This window comes from Catharus ustulatus, chromosome 1 (genome assembly GCF_009819885.2).
Source record: "Catharus ustulatus isolate bCatUst1 chromosome 1, bCatUst1.pri.v2, whole genome shotgun sequence".
Taxonomy (NCBI): Eukaryota; Metazoa; Chordata; class Aves; order Passeriformes; family Turdidae; genus Catharus; species Catharus ustulatus.
Genome location: NC_046221.1, coordinates 140,470,852 through 140,486,970, shown reverse-complemented (window position 1 = coordinate 140,486,970; position 16,119 = coordinate 140,470,852). Strand labels below are relative to the sequence as shown.

General features: G+C 38.4%; 1 protein-coding gene across 9 annotated transcripts in view; it reads left to right on the top strand.

Moving 5' to 3' along the window:
- The window catches only part of UBR5 (ubiquitin protein ligase E3 component n-recognin 5), an 88,171-nt gene that overhangs the window by 38,699 nt on the left and 33,353 nt on the right, over positions 1 to 16,119 (top strand). For all 9 annotated transcript variants that reach the window (XM_033079631.2, XM_033079613.2, XM_033079586.2 and 6 more), the window contains 9 exons: positions 1,605 to 1,722; positions 2,517 to 2,701; positions 3,475 to 3,584; positions 6,349 to 6,461; positions 12,971 to 13,114; positions 13,212 to 13,323; positions 13,536 to 13,690; positions 14,499 to 14,696; positions 15,783 to 15,993. In XM_033079631.2, the coding sequence (XP_032935522.1) occupies positions 1,605 to 1,722; positions 2,517 to 2,701; positions 3,475 to 3,584; positions 6,349 to 6,461; positions 12,971 to 13,114; positions 13,212 to 13,323; positions 13,536 to 13,690; positions 14,499 to 14,696; positions 15,783 to 15,993 (1,346 nt within the window). The remainder of the gene's footprint in view (positions 1 to 1,604; positions 1,723 to 2,516; positions 2,702 to 3,474; positions 3,585 to 6,348; positions 6,462 to 12,970; positions 13,115 to 13,211; positions 13,324 to 13,535; positions 13,691 to 14,498; positions 14,697 to 15,782; positions 15,994 to 16,119) is intronic.

The following is a 16,119-nucleotide window of genomic DNA, read 5'->3' as shown; positions in this document are numbered from 1 at the left end:
TTGGGTCTTTTTCAGATTATAAATGTGGAACAAACTTACCCACATATGAGGTTGATGTTCCTCTGTCTGGCTCTGTTACCAGATTTGGTCTGTTAGTTTCTGGTCTAAATTTTAAAGAAGGGGGAAATAACATCAAATGCTCCCTCTGGAGTTTGTTGTTGAAATACAACCCCTTCAAACATAAAATATGAAATACTAATTAAAATAATTTAACTGACAGCTTCATGATTAAGAAACCTACGCTGAAAAAACCCAAACAAAACAAAGCAAAAACAAACCCTCAAAAACAATACTTCCAAAAGGGCTCTGAAATGAGTTTCTAATTTAAGTGAATTGATTGTGTAATACTAATGCATTGTCAACATGCATTATTTTTCAGTGTGTCAGGAGTCATTGCATTATGTATCATGCCTAAAGTTCAAGTGGCTTTGAGGCATGGATGAGTTAAATACTTGATGATGAGCTGGAAGTCAGGGCATTGAAAATTGATTGTATGAAACAGCTTTCTCATTAAATTCTATTAACTCTGAAAAATGTTTAAGTAGACTTCTAGCTAGACTTGTATGCTTTTGGTTCTTGGCTCTTTTCATTATATCATGGCTAACATGGCACACTTTTATTACTCTTTATGTTGAAACTGCTAAGCCATGGCATTGGAGATACTTGCTGTTAGACCATCCTATATTTACTGGATTAATCTGTGCAAAATACAAAAATACTTATTAGTATTTACAGGTAGTCTTTGGAAGCAATTTATGATGTAACGTGTCTTCTTCTGTTTAAATGTCAACTGTGGTGATTTTATGTTACCAGACTGATGCAGACAAGCTTCTGTTATTATTGATACCCTTAGTTACAGTGATCTACAGGACATGAGACAGGATTTCAATTTCCAGTGTTTCACAGGACTGATGCTTTTTACATTTTACTTAACATGAAGGAGCTTTTTGAATCAAAGCTTCTAACTGTATAAGCCAGTGACTAAAACATGAAGTATCAAAATAATAAGCATGCTTAATTGTGTATGCAGGCATGATTTTCAACTAAATCAAGTGGATCCAGTCACAAAAGAAGCTTTGTTGTTTTTTTTTTTTTTCCCCCATCTTGCAGTGGAAGTCTGTTGTAAGAGTCCCAGACTCCTTCAGCCATATATCCAGAGAAAAAGTGAGGCTTTTAGAATTTAGAAACAAAAATCACATTCCCCAGAGTTTGCAAATTCTGGAAATTATCTTTAGTAGTGGGAAAGATATCCTCAAGTACCGAGAGGCTGCATTTTGAAAGCTGTGACTGGACTACAGCCACTTGTGACAGAGGTTTTGCAGCACTTCAGACTGGAAGGAAAGCCACTGGCAGGGAAATGAGTCGTGTGCTCTGCCTCTTCCTCCTCCTTTATATAAATTGGGGTGATTGAGATGAATTTACGAAGTGGGGGTACATATGGAAAAAGATGACATTTCTGCAGTTCTTTGAGATTCTGGAGAAGGTGGCACACACGCTTGAATGTTTGCTCATAATTACATTAAGCAAAAGGAAGAAACTGTTCAAAGTTCTGAGCAATGCTTTTCTTTCACAGCCTTTGTAAAATAACATGCATTTTTCCACAGGGGTGTAGTTCCTTTCAGCCAAAGGAAGAAAATGCTAGAAAAGGCCAGAGCAAAAAATAAAAAACCGAAGTCTAGTGCTGGTATCTCCTCTATGCCAAACATAACTGTTGGAACCCAGGCAAGTACAGCTGTCACCAGTGGCACTTTTACCATGCTATATGATGAGCTTGCAGCTTGCTCTTAAAAAAACACGACAAAATTAATCAGCACAAAAAGTTATGCACAAAAGTGATAGCAATAATGTGAAATTAAAACAGTATGTTTGAATTATATGTCTGTAAATGGCTGTATCCTGTAGGTATTGTTACTGTTCTACAAGTGTAACTATTGCTGCACAGAAGAACAAGCTGTACTCATGCAAAGTACTTCTATTTTAACTTACCTCCTGATTTTTTGGGAGAAAGTAAGTATAGAAATACAATTCCAGATAGAGCAAATAGCTTTGTAAACGATTAGGCATTTAAATGCCTGCAGTATTAATGTCTGGGCTTGATGTATTTATGCAGTGTGATAGACCTTTGGTTTGAAGCCTTTACCAAAAAGGCTAATAACTGGTACAGAGGATTTTTTTTTGATTAGTACTGGAACTAATATGAGACAAAGCAGCTCTTTCCCAGGAAGCACATTTCTAATTGACACTCATAGATGAGTCTCTGTTATTTGATTAATTCTTCCTTTTGTGGTTGAGCATCTAAATATTATATGTTAAGCAGTTTCACTGCTAAAGCTGTTGCTTTCAGCTATGAATTGCATAACAGCTTCTTTTCTGTGCATAATGCTGATTTTTCTCTTCACCTGATTCCATAAGTTTTCTATTTTGACTACTGCATGTACCACCAAGAAAATAATGTACGTATGATTTCCCTCAGTAGAATTCATTGTTCTCATAGAAATAAATATTTTTGTCTGTAGGTGTGTTTAAGAAATAACCCCCTCTATCATGCTGGAGCAGTTGCTTTTTCAATCAGTGCTGGAATTCCTAAAGTTGGTGTGCTAATGGAATCTGTTTGGAACATGAATGACAGCTGTCGATTTCAGCTGCGGTCCCCCGAGAGCTTGAAAAACATGGAGAAAGCCAGCAAAACTACTGAGGCAAAGTAAGTGTGGAGAACCTGTGCATGTACACACAGTTTATGTGATACTCTCTTGAACTGGGGAGGAATAAGGGAAAAGGAACATCAGATTTTTATAATTTTGAGTTTTGCTGTCTTTATAAGGTACTAGGTTTCTTGCAAACTTGGCTAGGTGTGCAGAAATGCTCACTGCAGGAAGGGTATCTGACTTGTGTGAAAGCACTATGTACATGTGAAATGCAGGAAGAGTATTTATTAAACAAAGGTTTGCTTACAGTGTTTCATAAAGTTTCCAAGATCTTATATTTTAACAACTAAAAATGGAACCAGCTGTTTCATGGCTCTTCAGGAGATTAAACAGATCTGTTTCATAGTTGGGAAAAAAAAATTAGGTTGACAGTTGCCATTTAAATGTTTCTTAGAACAGGTTTAAACAATTTCAAGTAAAGCTTGAATATGTTTTGTAGTTCCAGAGTTTCAGGTTACTGTATAAAGCTAATAATTCTTTCCTCAAATGAAGCTCATCATGTTGTTTTCTGTAGTAGTGTGTCTATGCTCAGTTTAATGTTAAAAGTTTTAATGTTAAAAAGCTAATCCCTGATTAAGCAGCATTGCACCATCCCCAACCTCCAAGATTTATGGCCTTGTCAGTTAGGATGATCGTTTGCGAGTGTGGAGTTACTTCTTTAAAATATTACTAAAACAACAATTCTGGGATACAATGGCACTTTATCTACCATCACAGAAAAGATTTCACTTCTTTCTTTCTCCATTCTAAGTACTAACTTTTATTCTAGACCTGAAAGCAAACAGGAGCCAGTGAAAACTGAGATGGGTCCTCCACCATCCCCAGCTTCCACCTGTAGTGATGCATCTTCAATAGCAAGCAGTGCATCAATGCCATATAGTAAGTAATGTGTAGCTTAGAGTAAACTTAAATAATTGTGTCGTTTAGAAGTTTCACTAAAAAGCAGTTCTATGGTGAATCTGAACTAATTACTGATTTTAGAATCCTTTGGTCTTTCAGTCTGTACTCAGTATAGATAAAGGCTTTTGTAATAGACATTGAATAATCTGTGAATTGTCACTGTTAAATAAATGTTTAAGCAGTGACTCCTCTGTGATATAAGGTGTATCTGCATAAGCATAACAGTTCTCAGAATCAAAAGTATCTTTCAGGAGGTGATCAAGAGGAAAGTCTGAAGATGAATTTATTTTTAATTGCAATGTGATAATGAGTTTCTTTGCAGCCCAGAAGTTGAACTTGTTTTGGAAAACTTCTTTAAAGATTAAGCTGCTGTTAAACAACTTGCCTTGTAGTTGAAAGTCAATGCAGAAAGCAGTAGTTTGTATCTATTACGGAAAATGTCTAAAATTAGACATTCTTTGCTAACATACAAAAGCAGTCAGGAAAATTTCATTGTACATTTTACATTTGTGCTTAAAAACCTGAAAGGCTATGTTCAGGTTTGTGCAACTGGACTTGTTAAGCATTTTTTTCTCTCAATTTAAGCACATTAATTTATAATATGCCATAATGCCATAATTTGAAGAAATCTTCTCTACAGCTTTTTTTTTCTAATTGCTCACAAACTGCAGTTTTAAGAAGCATTGACCTAATGACTCAAATGGCCTCGTGCAGGGACTGAGAATTTCATCTGCTCAGATCTGCAGTACTCACTAATTTTACTAGAAGTCTTTTACTATTGATTTCTTTTGCAGTTCATTCAACTGTAATTTTCCACTGACTACAACTCAGCTTGGGCTTTTGAACTAGTGTTTGAAACTAATTGTGCAATTAGGTTAGAAGTTCTCTGCTTGTTACTTTAAATATGTTGGTATTAGTTGCACTGTATGCTCAACTTGGAAGATTAAAGGTTCTTGTCAGTGTTAATTTAGCCATGTTATGTATTTAGATGTGATTATGAGTGTACTGCAGTTGCTGTTCAGATAGTCTGCATCAAATTTAACTGTATTGCAGTTGCCATTAGCCCAAATAGCTATTTTCTGCCTCATTTGCTGTTCTTCTAGAAGTTTACCAAGTACAGTAAATTCACGAATACAAGCCGCACTGAGTATAAGCCGCATCTCTGGGTGTTGGCAAATATTTCGGTTTTTGTCCATAGATAAGCCGCACACGAATATAAGCCGCTCTGTCGTTCACAGCGAGGACCCGCATGCAATTAGTAACAGAACCGCGGGAGGGCGGGGTTTACTGGCTGAGCTAAGGCTGTGCAGGCTCGGCCCGCTAGGGGCCGCTGACGGGGCCAGGTGGCCCAGCCCGGTGCTGCCGCTCGGGGCCGGCCGCCGCTGCCCCTGGGCTCGGTCACCCCGGGTCGGCGCTGCCCCGCGGTGGCAGGCAGGGACGGAGCTTCCCCCGCTCCTACGGCAGCAGCGGCGGGCGGGGACGGAGCTTTCCCGCGCCCGTGGCGCCGGCGGCGGGCGCGGACAAAGCACCCCGCCTCCTCCCCGGGCCGCGGCAATGGCGGCGCAGGGCTCCCGCCAGCTCCCCAAGACGCGGCAATGGCGGTGCGCACTTCCCCCCCCCTCCCCAGGCCGCGGCAATGGCTGCGCAGGGCTCCCGTCGGCTCCCGGAGCCGCGGCAATGGCGGCGCCCCCCCCCGTCGACTCCCCGGGCCGCGGCAATGGCGGCGCGGCCCCCCCGCGTCCTCCCCGAGCCGCGGCAATGGCGGCGCTTCCCCCCCGTCGGCTCCCCGGGCCGCGGCAATGGCGGCGCTTCCCCCCCGTCGGCTCCCCGAGCCGCGGCAATGGCGGCGCGGCCCCCCGCGTCCTCCCCGGGCCGCGGCAATGGCGGCGCGGCCCCCCCGCGTCCTCCCCGAGCCGCGGCAATGGCGGCGCCCCCCCCCCCGTCGGCTCCCCGGGCTGCGGCAATGGCGGCGCGGCCCCCCTCCTCCCCTGGGCTGCGGCAGAGGAGGGAAGAAGAGAGCTCTCCCGCCTCTCTCCCCGCCCCCCGTGCTGCCTGCAGGGAACCAGGGCAACACGGTAACACTGTAACAATTGCGAAATGCCGGCTTTTACTGGCCAGTGCTTGGCTCGGCACTCTGGCTGGCACGTCTGGGGTTGTAAATGTCAGAAAATTATTCACATATTAGCCGCACCCGACTATTAGCCGCACTTCCGGGTTTCCACCAAAATTTTTGTCAAATTGCTGCGGCTTGTATTCGTGAAATTACTGTAATCCATATGTGGTAAGCAAGCATACTTTCTGTGAGGCTGATATAAAGCACTACCAGGTGACTGAATGGTCTCACAGTGTCAGCCATTTTACTTACAGCATGAATATGTGAGTCCTGCCAAAACAAGGCTTGTTCCTTGTATTTTAATTTTTTGTATTCTGGTTACTGTATTATTTAAAATTTTAAAAAATATCGTGTTCTAATTACTTTTCTTATATATCTTTAAAAATTGCTTTGCTTATCATGTAGGCTGTATTAGTTCCAAATCCACAGAAAAACATGAAAGTGACATGATATACTTGTTAGGTAGCTCTGACTCTTCAAGTTGTATTCTTGTTAACCTCTTCTTAATTTCTACTTTGACTGCTGATAATCTTTTCGGGGGAAAGGTTTGGTGTTTACTGAACATTGCATTTTGGTGCTTTGATTGAGTACATCAAGTCTTTCTATTTGGTAATAACTTTTTTGTCTCAGAGCGACGACGATCCACTCCTGCCCCGAAAGAGGAGGAGAAAGTGAATGAAGAACAGTGGTCTCTGAGGGAAGTTGTGTTTGTGGAAGATGTTAAGAATGTTCCTGTTGGCAAGGTGTGTCTAAAACCTAAAATACACTGTTTTGGGGGAGGGAGGAGAAAGGTTTTTCTTTTAGATAAGCTAACTTTTAAAAAAATCACGCTTTTGGGGATGCTTGAGAATGTTTCTGGTGAGTATGACTTTAGCTGTGTTTATAGTTGTCCATAACATAACAATAATAATAGAGCAGGTATGAGTAAAATGTGATAAATCTTAAAAAATTCTGGTGTTTTAAGTTGAACCACCATATTAAGAAAAGCAGATGTGTTTTTATCCAAAATATTATTTTGTTGTCTTGAGCAATAAGTCCCACATGTCCAATGAGATTGTGCAGGGTTCTACCTGTTGTGACTGACTTTTACATGCACATAGAATATTTGGGTGAATCTCGTGTTCTGACAACCAAAGAATAGAAATATTTTTGTTAGAAATTACGCACTTTAATAATATGATTATAAAGTTTTTTATTACTTCAGAAAATCCCTTTGTTTATTCCTTGTAATGTTTTCATTTTTTCCTGTAATAAACACTTGCTCTGTCTCAAGAGCCATGTGGAGGAAAATACTCGCTTTTCTCTTTTGGCACTGTTGTGTGATGTTAGGAGGGATTAGGTCCTCTTGATGTTTTTAAAAAATAACAACAATGAGAAAACGAGTAAGATTTTCCTCAAAAGGAAAAGATTGGATTGATTTCTAGTTGATTCATAGAAGATTTTAAAAAATGTTACCAGAAGAGGATCAATAACTGTCCAACAAAAGGCAGGTGAAGTTAGGAGGAGTTATTTTACTTGCATCCTTAATGGATTTACTTGTGTGGCAGGGTATGATTTGCCTTCAGCAGTATCTTTGAAAGGAACAGGCTCACAATGAATTTTCATTATCAAGTTTAGGTCATTTCTGCAGAAGGGAGCAACTTAGTTCGTTGTAACAGTTCAATTTCTGTAAATAAGATTTTGAGATCTAGCTGAAGTTACTGAAACCATTGTTTTCCTCTGATACCATCTTTGGGAAAGTCCCTCTTGTCCTTATCTGTCCTTCTTTTAGATCCAAAGATTTTTGCTACAGGGACTGGTCTACTGTTTCTGTATACAGTTGCAAAGATGTCTGTGCATTGCATCAAGAACTACTATAATACATATAAAAGAGCTTGAATTTTTATGTTTATATATTCACTGGAGTGCTAAAATCAGTAAGCATGTCTTCTGAACAGAATTACTCGTGCTGAGTCTATTCTAGATCAGTCATTTATGGCAAAAATGCTTGTTTTCCTTCATAAAGCATGCTGTCCTTTTCCAGTGATATGTACTGTCAATTTAAGTTTTTCCTTTTACTGTGTTGTAATACTTTATCTTTAGAGGTTTGGTAGAATCCAGCAGACAAAATCATAACTACTTTTTGCCTGGTGGTGTCCAGGTTAAAGTCAGAAATGCAGTTTATTACAAGGCAATAAACAAGTTTAAGCCTTTTTGTATGTTCTGTTTGCAATTTGAATCAGTTGCATGATCGTATGAAGGAAAACCAGAGGCGCCTTAGTCTGCAGAAGAGTTACCCTTGGCAGTTTTCTCCTACAGACTCCAGAGTAATGTTGTTCCTTCTGGAACAGTAATGTTTCTAATTGACATTGTTGTGAGCTGAATTAAGCACAAAGAGGATTTGAATTTGGAATAATCTTGACTGTTATATGTATAAGTACTTTTTGAATGTGTGTGTACAGAGGTTCAGGCAGCAAGAGCATGATTAGATGGGTTTGAGCTCTTAGGACTTCATGAGTTAAGAAGTTTTACCCTTTTATAGTCCACCTAGGTATACGTTAATCTGGTCTTCCATGGTCTTCTTTTTACTGTCTGATCATCTGAAAAGTCACATCTTTGATGAATTATTGGCTTCAGTGGCATGAGCATCTTGAAGAGAACATACTATTCCAGTGTAACTGGGAACATGGTATTTCAGAACCTTGGTATTTCAGAAAATTGGAAAGGCTTTGAAATGTCTTTGAGTTTTAGGAACTTGATGTTAAAAAGTGTGGTGTCAGTGGAGCAACACTCAGCTTCTCTCAAGGTGATGTCATCCAATAAAATACGTGGGCATGGAGCATGTGAATACTTGGGCGTCTTTGAGAAATACACATTGATAATTTGGTGGATATTTTTTGAGCACAAGATGAAGCCAATTGCACTAAACTAGTTGATTTCTGAGGCCGAAACTCTTGCTTTATTGTAATGATTCAGATTTGAAGGAGTAAGAGGAATATTTTTGTCCTTTTACCTACAAGAGCATCTGAAGGTTTGAACATTTGTATTCTTTGAAATAAAATTAATAAGGTATGGTAGCCAGGAGCTTCTGTCAAAATGTTTGTCACCTTTTGAAATGATTTATATAATTCTTTGTTTTCCACAAAAAGAAAAATTTTCACTTAAGTGTTCAGGAGGTGGAATTTGGAGATAGGAAAGGAAGGGGCTCAGATTTGCTGATGAGCAGCCTGTGTTCCTGAAATGGTTATGTTTCTAGAAATTTTATGTCCCCCTGCTTTTGGATGTGTGCAGCAGCTTCATGATGTCTCTAAAAAATGTTTGTTTAAAATCCTTCCACGACCCCTACTGTGTTCTGTAGAAGGGTGAGCAGGTAGGTGTTGACTTCTAAAGTGCCCTTGTCTCTCTGAGCACTTTGTTGATAATGTAACCGCTCTCCATTGAGTACCAAGATCCAAGATGAGTGTTTGTGATCATTCTGATATCAGTATATCGTACAACACTGCTTTATAAGTGTGGATTTCATATGATGCCAAAGGAGTGAATGACCAGAGAGTGATGAGAGTGCAAAGTTCTTACACTGAAAGAGACTAAGAATGCATGTCTGCTAGATACACTCTTGTAGTTAGTCATCTCCTTGCTCCTTGGAATTTATTGCCTTCCAGTCTCATTTCAATTTAAATCCTTCATGGCTTGGAACAAAAATAAGCCTCTATCCCTCCAAGTCTGTCAGATGGAAGAGGTAATCATTCCAGGATTGTTTACCCAATGGAAGACTGATGGAATGAAATAGCCTGGCACTTCTCCATCTCTTGTCTGCGTTGGTGAGAAGTCTCATGGAGCGTTCTTTTGTGTTTTTGAGAAAAGATATGGGCTGTAATAAGCCTTTGTTTCTCCTCGCTGATATCAGAGGGATAAAAGGTTTTTTTCCTGTTGATCCCATGCACTTTGGGATATTTACCTAACCACATTAGCTTTTAGATCTCTTCTTCTGAAGTGGCTTAAATGGTGTCTGAAACCACTGCTAGGACAGAGGGATGGGGAACCTGGGTTGGAGCTGCTTTTTTCTTCTTTGGCAGCTGCGGTTCGTTTTGGTCTGAGGCTTTCCATTGGCAGTGTCCAAGGCCTCCCCAAACTGCTTCTGGTCATCTAAGTTATCCTCAACCAGGTGAGAATCCTGTGTATTACCAGTTTTGCAGTTCTTACACAAAGAAAACCTATCAGCTCCTAGGAATTTTATAAAATGTAAATTTGGATTGAGTAGTTTGTTCTTACTTTGAATTTCATTATTTCAGTCAGTCACTTGCTCTTGTTTTTTTTCCTTTGATTCCGGTCTGAGATTGAAGCCTTCCAATGAGAAGGTTAAATTGAAAAAACACAGACTGGATCTTACCCTAGAAGAGTTACCCACTCCCTATTTATAATCTTTCAAAGTTGGGCATTTTTAAAAATTGTGTCAGTATTTCTTTGAAGGTGTTCATTCTACCTTTGGGATAGAGATAGAAGCCTTTTCTGTGATGTTAAAATTTCTTCCACTTCAAAAAAAAGATTGAATAGGAAGTAAAAAAATTATTTTCCGTGGTCTTCTGCTGCTGTGTTTTGAGGAAGAATTTGGTGATTCTGGAGAGGGAAAGATTCAATGATTTCGAGTGGCATTTTGTTGTTAGGGACTGTGGAAGTTGATTGATAGTAAGGATAAAGGAGTTAACAGCTGTGTTCATCTTTCAGTTTCTCAAATAATTTCTTTTATTCCATTAAAAAGACCAGGTGTCATTATCTTGTAGTTGAAAATGCACCAAAAAGGTATTCTGCTTTTCAGAAAAAATTCTTTGATTTTCTGTTTTGCTGCTTACTTTTTTCATTCAATTCATTCTCTTAATTAATTTAGTGTGTAGTAAGGCACATATTGTGTATATAGTTATGTAAAATGCTTGTTTCTAATTGGTGAAACTTTTGCATTAGCAGTATCAGCAGTACATTACTTGTGTAAGCTAAAACATCTCAATCCTTTAAGTTTTTGCATTTTATTTTTGTAATGAGTTTTAAAATTATCTCAGACATATAAATTCAATTAAAGAGGAATATTTATGTTGCATATTTATCTTGTTTGGTGCTGGCTCATTATGCCACATCTTTGCTTTGGAGCTTTCTATGTACAGTTATTTTGAAATGCTTCACTCAAGCTTGTTGCTCACTACATCAGGGAATAGTTTTATTGTCTTTCTGTATAACAACCAACAGCTGTAGTAGTACTTTAACTAAAGAACTGATTTTAGTTTGAAGTGATGATTATCTTCTTAGCAAAAATCTTAATAAGCATATTTTCCTGTTTTTAAAGATACATTATTTTCCTCAAGATTTGGGAAAGAAAAATAATTCGTCATGTGGATGCCATAAGAGTTCCAGCACTTAAAAACTGTCATAATTTTTCTGAACACATTAAAAGTGATGTAAGTGAGAAATTATGCAGTTGATGACACTAAGAGCAGCCAGAAAGCATGCAGTAAAAATCTTTTAAATTATGGAGATGGGAAATGTTAAAGATTGGGGAATTGTACATTTTCTTAAGGTGTACTTCCATCAGAAAACAGCCAAGTTTATAAAGTTCTTGTAGCAACATGTAGTCATTCAAGAAAAGATTCTACATTTTGGGCTAGAAGCTCTGATTGAACCACTGGCTTGTGATTAGTCTGATTATATTAGAAACACCTAATGTGCATAGGATACATTTTTTTTTTAAATCACAGTTTTTGTCTAGAGAGTTGTCTTGCCAATCACAATAGAAATCTGTTTTTGTATAGTCCAGATGATGGTTAATGTTTGTGAATCCTTTGACTAGGTCTGAATCTTGAAATTTTTAAGTAGTATTCTTACAGTTATCAGCAATGCTCTACTACTAGAACTTTTAATTCTGCTTCCAGAGTGAAGTTTCAGCACGGAGGGAGAAACTCCTGTAACTCTATCCACAGTAATCTTTGTTACAAAAATAATGTGCTATTGCTTTAAGGTTTGTCAATATATCATTTTCTCTAGTGCATTTGACAGGCTACACTTAGCTATAGAAATTGGGAGAATACATGGAAGTGCCTGCATTCTTCTTACATACAGTATCTTGAAAATTTAAGACTTTTTTTTTTTATTGTTGGAGACCTTTTAGGTAGAGTTGCTTACATCTAGACCTTTGTTTGTTAAGCACTTTCTGTGTAGAAACTACTGAGAAATTAGGGCTTATTAAAGACTGATGGTTGATTATATCTAGTTTTGATCAAGACTGAGAACATACAGAGTTCTTGTTTTTGCTCGTAATTAAAACATTGTCTGTTCTTTCTGCACCCCCTTCTGCCATAGCTTTGTTTTCATTTTGAGAAAACTGTGGTCTCAGCTGGAAGTTCTAAGGGTCTTGCTGTTTGGTGATAGCACAAGAAGTTCCTGTGTCAAGGAAGCCTGTTTTGACAGTTCTGATTAGATAGCATGACAGCAACTCTTTAGAGAGGCTTACAGTCTTAAAAATTCCTGTGTCAGTGTAGGGTTGAATAACTTCTGTTTCCTTGGGGAGTCAGAGAAGGACAGACACACACACACATGAGGAACAACTGGATGCAGTTGTCTCTATCCTTCAGTCCTAAGGGACTGAGTGGAGAACTTGATCATTGAGTGTACAGAACAGGTACTAGACTAATAGGTCTTTTTTCCACTGTGTACAGTCCTGCTGAAGAAAGAGCACTAAAAATTTTCTGGTGGGGCCAAAAAAAGTTTCTTTCTTTATCTTGTAGTATAAGAGCTAACGGACACTTAAAGAAGGAGACTCAGTGTAGACTTTGTTGTTATTGAATGGTTGGCTAATGTTTGTAATTCATTGCCACAAGAATAGTGTTTACTTCCAGAAGTGGTTGTGCAAATTAATAAGAGAAATGTCTATCCAGACTATTAAACTTGAAGTTGTCCCGCTGTTTCCAGAGGTGGAAGTTGGAAAGAGACCAGGGGAGTACCAGTAGGAGCTTTTCTAGTCAGTTGATGTTGGCTCCTGTTGGATGTAGGATGTTGAAATGGGGGGACCTTTGATATGATTCAGGATGCTTATGAAGTCATTAGGAAGTCCAAGTTTCTCAAACTTCAGTAATTTTAGCAAAATGACAAGGCTAATGACCATAATTATACCATTTTTTGACTGGATATTGTGAATTTTTTCCTCTCCCTGAACAAGGTGTGGTTTATTTTGAAACAAATCAGATTCTGTTGAGCCTTTTAGTAAAACTCTAATGTGTTCTGCCTGTAGGTGCTAAAAGTGGACGGTGCGTACGTTGCTGTGAAATTTCCAGGCACCTCCAATAATGCAAACTGTCAGAGCAGTTCTAATTCCGATCCTGATCCTTCTTCTCTCCTCCAAGACTGTAGGCTGCTCAGAATAGATGAACTGCAGGTATGTGTTTGTGAAACAGGGAGGAAACAATCAGTATTTTGAAGTGTCAGCACTATGTGGGCTTAATTGCAGCTTAAAATTTCACATCTGTTTTCAGGTTGTAAAAACTGGTGGAACTCCCAAGGTTCCTGACTGTTTTCAAAGAACACCCAAAAAGCTGTGTATTCCTGAAAAAACAGAGATCCTAGCAGTAAATGTAGATTCAAAAGGTAAGTAGGACTTTTACCCCATGAGTCTGAATCTGTTGGTTCCATTATTACCTGTCTCTCATCCAAGTAAAGAACACCTACTTTGAAAATGACATAAACAGGTGCTTCCATTGATATTAGTAATTTCTTGAAAGTGCTTTAGTTAGGAGTTCTTTTTCTGGATGCCATCTGTAAAACACATTAACATTTTTCTTCATGTTCCTTTGTTGAAGGAGTGCATGCTGTTCTGAAAACCGGGAACTGGGTTCGATACTGCATATTTGACCTTGCCACAGGAAAGGCTGAACAGGAAAATAATTTCCCTACTAGCAGCATTGCATTCCTGGGTCAGAATGAGAGAAGTGTTGCTATTTTTACAGCTGGACAGGTTTGTGGTTTTGTGTCTCAATCATTTAACTTCACTGCACTTCACTTCCATCATCTTTGAATGAGATGGTGCAGCCTTCTGAAAGGCTTTTCCAAAATCTGAAAAACTTGCTGCTACCTTTAATATTTTGATGGCACAAGGGGAATAGCAATCAGCTTTCATAAGCACATCTTACTTAAACTCTACCTTGAATATAAAAAAGGAGGGGGAAAGATGACAGAATGGTTCTTGGATTAGTATCAACTTGTTATCTTACTGCATTTTGGAATGTGATCTAGCTGTATCTTGGAACTGGGTCAGATATAAATCCACTCTTGAGAATAAATGGAAATATTAAAAAAAAAAATTTAATCTGTATTTGACTGAAAATACAAATTCACTAAAAATGATTGAGATTTTGTGCAACTCTTCCACAAATGTGGTATACTTTGTTAAGGATAATTGAAGGGAATGCTTTTTGCAAAATAATTTAATTTGAATGTTTCATTTCAATATATTCAACTTTACTGGGAGCATGTAAGTAAGCTAAAGGTATAAATACTATTTATTTCACTGGTAATGTTAATTAACGTCATAAGGAATATACTTTAATAATATTTATTATGTTAAGCACATTTCAGGCATTTGCAAAAGAGAATCTCTAATCTTACATTGCACCACTTGTAATGATAGGAGTCAGTGTCATAAATGACAATCTTGAGTGAACTGTTATAATTGCTGGCAGTCAAGAAGAACTGGACCTTTTGGGAAATATAATATTTATAAATAGTGGAGACTTAATAATGAAACTTTTTTTCCCCAAATGTAGGAATCACCTATTATTCTTAGAGATGGGAATGGTACAATCTATCCAATGGCAAAAGATTGTATGGGTGGCATACGAGACCCTGACTGGCTTGATCTTCCACCTATTAGTAGTCTTGGAATGGGTGTTCATTCCTTAACAAATCTTCCTGCTAACTCGACCATCAAAAAGAAAGCTGCTATTATCATTATGGCTGTTGAGGTAAAATATTTTCTCTGCTACCAAATTATGTGGGTTTTTTTTTTCTTTTGCTTTTATACAGTAATGCTTAAAACAGCTTCATGTTTAGATAGTGATTCATATTTTCACTGTTTAAAAGAGGCTAATTTCAACTGAAGATTCTCTTAGAAACATGAAGACACCAACCAATTTGCCAGGTGAAGTGCGAGACTGTTTTTGAGGGGTGCGTGGCTTCTGTATCAGGATTTTAATTAGTAAGGGGTTTTTAGGCATTGATTTTGAAAGGCTTACGTTTTTATATCTACTAACAGTGTGCAATTTCATTTGTCTCATGGGTGCAGAATTTTTCTCGGAGATCCAACAACTTGTTTTGGTTGGATCCCTGAGAATGCAATTTTTAAAAAAAAATTATCTATTTGGAGAAGGCACTAGGAAACTATGAGAGGAAAGTGAAAGTTTTTTCACTTGAATCACCTGTAGAGTTCTGTCATCAGTGATGTGTGTTGAGTAGTAGTGCTGTGAATTTGTATGTCATACTTGTAAAATCTTGTCGGTAGTTTGTTAGCTCTGCTGTGTGTTCTGCTGCCACCCGGAGGTACTGTGTACCTGTTAGACTGAGATGGATTTCACAGTGAAGTAGTATTCCATCATTATGGAAAAATTGGTTATGTATGGGGTGAACCTCCCAGATCTTCAACAGCTTCTAACAATTCGCTTCTCAGCACATAAATCACTTGTTTAAAAAGAACTGGGTTAGAACTCGTTTGTGTAGATCTGTAGGCTTTTGCAGTTGTCACTGTTCCCACGTTACATGGAGCTATGAAATGGAAGTAATCTATCTTAAGAATCCAACTTTGAAGCCAAAGGAATGCTTTTGTGAACCTGATGGCTTCTTCTGCTCTGTTCCATTTGCTTAGTTGTGCCTGAATGCACACAACTCTGTTTTTAACAGTGCTATAATTGAGATAATGCATATTCTGAACAGCTCCTGCACTAACTTCCAGCCAGTGTTGGAGATGAAGATCTTCCTAATTTCAAAATTAGAAGAAAATAAGATGTACCTTCTGTGCTTTACATTTCTAAAATATTCTATTCTTTTGAGTACAGAAACAAACATTGATGCAGCACATTCTTCGATGTGACTATGAGGCTTGCAGACAATACCTGATGAATCTTGAACAAGCAGTAGTCTTGGATCAGAATCCACAAATGCTGCAGACGTTCCTTGGCCACAGATGTGATGGAAACCGTAATATTCTGCATGCTTGTGTGTCTGTATGCTTTCCAACCAGCAACAAGGAAACAAAAGAGGAAGAGGGTGAGCTCAACAATATAATGAATCTAATTTGAAAGTAATTTTCATGCATTTTCAAGAAAATACAAAATAAAGGCTGCATTCTTCATATATGGGTATATTAAAATTTAGCACCTAAAATGTGCCCTG